This window comes from Telmatherina bonti, assembly GCF_933228915.1.
Source record: "Telmatherina bonti genome assembly, chromosome: 6".
NCBI lineage: Eukaryota > Metazoa > Chordata > Actinopteri > Atheriniformes > Telmatherinidae > Telmatherina > Telmatherina bonti.
This window is the reverse complement of record NC_136624.1, coordinates 34,258,547-34,264,559: the sequence shown is the minus strand read 5'-3', so window position 1 is coordinate 34,264,559 and position 6,013 is coordinate 34,258,547. Positions and strand designations below refer to the sequence as shown.

Sequence of the window (6,013 nt, the reverse complement as noted above, 5' to 3'; positions counted from 1 at the left end):
AACTGCAGTCTGACTACATAGTGGTGAGATCGGGACTCTTTGGGATTCACAGCATCTGTTGCTGCAGACTGGTTGTATGTTTGGTGCTTGCTTTTGTATCTGAACTCATTAAAATTAAGAATAGCCTTCTTAAACAGTCTTAAAATGGGACATGTTGAATAAAAGACACAAACCTGTTACCTCCTGAAAACTAAGTTTTTTATTCTTAAATACTTAAAGTGATTTTGTGCTATTTACAGAGCCAAAAACATGCAGTCAAAAAGATCATTAAAAAAGGGTTAGGTATTTTGTGGCTGTTATTTTTATTTTATGTTTGTTTTTTTGTTGTTTCTATCTAAGGTAAGGCAGCGACTTGCGACCTCCTTGAACCGAGAGAATTCACCAGCTGGTGCTGCTTGAAAGCTTCTCATTGAATGTAATTCATAAATTTAGTACTGCAAGGGAGTCTCTGATTATCTTTCTCCTTAAGAATATAGAAGGTTATTCAGAGAGGATACTCCATTTCTCAGGCCACTGCTCTATCTCTCATTTTTAACTAATTCGATCCACATGAAGTGCTCATCACTCACTTCTTCACAGCATTCAGTGAAATTCAGGCAGTTTTTGCATAATCCTGCTGACAGACAGACATTGAACCCATTAAAAGATACATCAGGCAAGACTGAAATTAACTTTTGCAGTTCCACTCAGTCAATGTTTATGACATTTGTCCTCTTGTAGTACGGTATTAATATGCTTGTTCTAGTCTGCAGTTTTATCATTTACCACATTCAGGAGTGTCATTTGCACCAACAGCATGAACTCCATTAATAGTTCATTTAATGGAGAAATAACTCCATGAAATAACATGAAAACAATGCTGTTCCAGTAACACTCAACATGTTAGAGACTTTAAGGTTTAAGGATGACGTTATATTGAAACCTTTTAGCCAAGCACCAAGGTGTCCAAAAGCCCATGCTGCTGTTTTTGATAATGACAGCAGTACTGAGCATGTTGGCCAATGTTTATGCTTTATTAGCTAACTTTTACAGAACAATAAACTCAGGCATCAGGACCTGTTTGACATTTGTGAGGACAGTGCATAAATTGTTTCCACTGCAGGGTTCGTGCATTATCATTTAATTACTAGGGCACTCTGACTGCAGCAATATATCTATGATCTGTTGCTGCGATCATTTTGTACGATGAATACTAAGTCACATAAGATATGAAAGCCTTCAAAATGCTGATGTAACTTTGGTGTGAGCTTTTGCATTGTTCTGGCAGCAGCTATTCACGCTGCTGTTCCCATTGAAGCCTTTAAATACCGAAGACTAATAATATAAAAGATCCTTGGGGTCTTATTTAAATGTTATGTAATGAATAATATTAGTGGGAGGCTATGCTCTAACTGGCACTGAATGTGAACCACTGATGTGAAATATTTACATATATGGTACATGATTTCATCACTCTTATGCTCCCAACTGAAAGTAGCACTAAAATATATTTGCCTTTATTTTGCTTGCAGTTACATCTCTTAAAGCTTCTCACCTGTGTTTTTCTTTCTGTGGCTCTCCCTTATTCTCGTCGGCTGCAGAACATCTCTTCTACGAGTCTTGAAAAGTCCTTTGACGTTGCCATGGCAACAGTTGTTAATTCTAAATGTTAAGATGACCGATTTGTAAACTGATGAGATGTAATGTGTAAACATGTTGTTGTACATTTAGTTCTGTTCGTATTTAATTGAGCTGTTCTTTTTCTTTTCTGAAGCTTTGTCTTCTGTTGTGTTTCAGAAAGCGGCAACATCCCGGCTGACGATTCCTCCACCTGTGGTCAGGATGTGAAACTGATGTGACAACAAAGGAAGCCATCAAGTCACAGCCACTGCCCGGTTCCTGTTCCCACCACTGCTGTCAAAGTCACACACAGTAACACAATCGTATAGAAGAGGCTTTGTGAATAAGACGACACGCTTTTCAGCTTGTGTTCTTTTTCTTTCTAATTTCTTCTTAATCTTCCTTCATGATGTTATGTTATGAGTAATGATGCTGAACCCTCTGTTACAATCTGCTTCCAGATCTCTGGTCCAAATGATTACTTTTGCATCACCATAGGAAGGTTTTCCTCACCTTGTCTGAATCAGTTCCTGTGACTCGTGAGGATTATGAGGCCGGCTTTAGTCCTTCTACAGTCACATTGTCTTTTGTGTGTGTTTAGTGGTGTGTTTGTGTCCATTGTTGTGGGCTCACTCCCTCCAGCACTGCCATGGCATGTCTCTTGCCCGCTGAGGTGTGTGTGTCAGATCAAACCGTGGTTCTCCCCGGATTCTGTCTACCATGAAGCTCCCACTGTGGACTGTAATGACCTGCTGTTGACCAAGCTTCCTTTGCCCATACCCCCAAACACACACACCCTACGTCTGCAGAGCAACCTCCTGTCAGTTCTCGACACCGCGGCGCTACATGGAATCCCCAATCTCACCGATTTGGACCTTTCCCAGAACCGCTTCAGTCATGTCAGGGCTGTAACTCATAGCTCCTCCCTGCCGTCTCTGCTGTCCCTACACCTGGAGGAAAATCATCTCAGTCACCTCCCCGAGGCTTCCTTCTCATCACTGCCGGCTTTGCAGGAACTTTTTCTCAGCCACAACAACTTACATTCAATAGCACCTGGAGCTTTTGCTGGTCTGGACTCCCTTCTCCGTCTCCACATCAACAACAACAGGCTCACCACCGTAGACCCGCAGTGGTTCAGGGCTTTGCCTCGCTTGGAAGTTCTCATGCTTGGGGGCAACCCTGTAGAGGCGCTGCCTGAGAGGGGCTTTGTGGCCCTGAAATCCCTCCGGAGCCTTGTGCTTGGTGGGATGGGTCTGAGGGGTTTGGCTGAGAAAGCTCTAGAAGGTCTGGAGGACCTAGAAAGTCTTTCCTTCTATGACAACTTGCTGTCTAAAGTCCCATCTCAAGCCCTGAAGAGAGTGCCAGGACTGAAGTTCCTCGACCTCAACAAGAACCACATCAAACTGATTGAGACAGGAGACTTTCAAGACATGCTCCACCTGAAGGAGCTCGGTCTGAACAACATGGAGGAGCTTGTGTCCATTGAAAAAGCTGCCCTGGAGAACCTTCCTGAGCTCACCAAGCTTGAAGTAACCAACAACCCTCGTTTGTCCTACATTCATCCTCAGGCTTTCCTCCAGCTTAGCAGGCTGGAGAGCCTCATGCTCAACTCCAACTCTCTGAGCGCTCTGCACCAGAATATCATGATCTCCCTGCCAAGTCTTCAGGAGGTCAGCTTACATTCCAACCCACTGAGATGTGACTGCCTGTTTCACTGGGCTGCCAGGGACACCTCTCATCTTCACTTGGAAAGGGACATGAAAATAAAAACACAAACACCCCGATTGGTGCGTTTCATCCAACCCCAGGCAACTTTGTGTTCTGAGCCACCAGAACTGAGAGCACGCAGAGTAAGAGAGGTGTCCTCAGGAGAGATGTCTTCCTCCTGCCTGCCCAATATTCCTGCCAGTTCCCTTCCTTCTTATGTAGGGGTTCAGGAAGGAGGCAAACTGGTTTTGCACTGCCGAGCCCTTGCAGATCCACAGCCTGAACTGTACTGGGTGACTCCCTCTGGCTTGAGACTTGGAGTTTCACAAAACCAATCATCCAAAAGTTTCTCAGCTCCTGATCTCTGCAGGAATGCAACAGTATCTGAGGGATTCAACCATCCACCTGCCTCCAGTGTCCAGAACCCTCAGGCTCAAGGTGATACTCCCTGCCAGCCCACCAAAAACTACCAGCTACTGCCTGAGGGAACTCTGGAGATCAGGAAAATCACCCCAAGAGATGCGGGGCTGTATACCTGTGTGGCTGAGAATGCGCTAGGAGCAGATACACGAAGCGTGACTGTGGGAGTGCACAACAGAGGAAAAAATCGAAAGCGGGGGGCGGTAACTGAACCGAAGAAATTTCAAGCAATCAGAAGAGATGCCAGGTTGGAGTTCAGAGAGGTTGGACAACACTATGCCATTTTGTCCTGGCAGAGCAGACACAACCTCCCCTCAACCCGCCTCTCCTGGCAGGCCATACAGTCGAACGCCCACATGCCAATGTACACCACACGCATCCTTGCTGGCACGCAGAGCTTCAATTTGACTCACCTGCAAGCAGAGACGTTTTACAGAGTGTGTCTGCATTTAGGGATTAGCGAGAGCACCAAGCACGGTAGCCGGAGATCAAGGGAGAGGCCTCAGTGTGTCACGTTTAGGACAAAGGAATTCCCAGAGCCTCAGCCTGGCTTGCAGCTCAACCCACAACTGACCTCCACAGCTGTCACACTACTACTCCTCGCACTTATACTGCTGCTGGCAGGCCAGGGTTGGGACACTGAGCCCGGCGAGGCGGGGGAAAAGCACCACAATACCCATCATCAAGACATCAAGGGTCCTCAGACATTCATCATCAATCAAAAGACAAAAGAAAATGAGGAGCATCAGCCAAATCACAGCGAAAAACTGCTATTAAATCAAATCTACTGAAACAAAATTTATTCATGTTCAAATACAGACATGATAAGATACAAACATGCACACGTTCAACATGACAAATACACACTTTGCTACTCACAACAACAACAAAAGAGGAATCAGTGATGACAGTGCAGAGATTTGTATTTATTTTCTATATAGCATAAAGTATATATTGACATTGTTTCTGTGTTAAGATGTGTTGTAAAGAATGCCTATCCACTAACCAGGGAAATAAAACTGGACAATCATTCTCCTGCTGCACAGGAGAAACAAATGAACCTGACCTGCCTGCAACCACAGGACTGAAACTAAAGGGAACTTGATGCAATCTAGGAAAAGGTCTTTCCAGAAGAGAGCAGCTCAGACCTCCAGGGTTTCCCCCTGTTTTCTGTCTACATGTTTCTACAGACTGAAGCATACTTCCTCCAAGCTGATGAAAATCTGCCTTATGACGGATGCTGAATGAACTTCCTGCTTGTTTGGACTTTGTAGGTCAAAGTGATTGATGTAAACAGCCCTCTTGCTTCGCTTTCATCACCTTGGACATGGTTGTCCATCTTGCAGTACATATACGGTATACTCATTCAAATAACCACATTCTCTTAAAATAAAAAACATTTCAAAGTGAATGTCCATTCTTTTATTATTATTGCAGACACTATTTATTAATCACAGATTTGCTGTCCTTCTCACTTCTCATACCACACAGAGCTTTGGCATATTATAGCATGTATGTATATAGTGATAACCTGATAGGCGTGACGTCAATAACCTGTGTTTAGAACATTGTGCAGCTTAAAGGTGGAGTATGTAAGATTTTCAATATTTAAAAAAAAATTAACTAAAATCATAATTAGATAGTTTTTTTTCAACATGTAGGTTCCAGTCTGTCCATATTTGATGTGTTATTAAATTACAAGTTTAATTAATGACAAAGACCCTTCTTAAATGTTTGCCTACCAGTAAAACAAAAGTGCTTTTTGTCATTTGTCATTAATTAAACTTGTAATTCAATAACGCATCAAATATGAACAGACTGGAACCTACATGTTCAAAAAACTTTCTAATTATGATTGTAGTTATTTTATTAGTTAATTTATTTTTAAAATATTGAAAATCTTACATACTCCACCTTTAAGACTGGATGGGCTTTCAATTTTGTTCCGCAGCCAGAAAGTTATCCAAATCTGTTAACTTTTTTTTATTTCTCTTCCATATAGATAAATGTTATGATAACTCAGAACATGCAACACCTACGCAGTAAACATAAGACACAGTGTGTCCCCTGCTGGAGGAGGGAAGCAACTGAGCAGCAGCTTTAACCCTTATATATGAAGGAGGACGTTAAACTCACCAATTGATGTACTCACTGAGTCAAATTCCTCGCAGTACAGAAAGTGAAGGTTTGTTGGGGGATGTTGGCATGTAGAAATGAATGGGAAAGATCACTCAGATGTAATAAAGGTTTTCAGCACTTTAAATCAATTTAGATCAAAGTAGCTGCA

General features: G+C 42.8%; 1 protein-coding gene across 1 annotated transcript; it reads left to right on the top strand.

Moving 5' to 3' along the window:
• Positions 1 to 2,147: 2,147 nt before the first annotated feature.
• Positions 2,148 to 4,517, top strand: lrrn2 (leucine rich repeat neuronal 2; the record flags this gene model as incomplete). Its single annotated transcript, XM_079242137.1, has 1 exon — positions 2,148 to 4,517. One exon carries the CDS (start codon positions 2,148 to 2,150, stop codon positions 4,515 to 4,517), a length of 2,370 nt encoding a protein of 789 aa, XP_079098263.1.
• Positions 4,518 to 6,013: the final 1,496 nt, after the last annotated feature.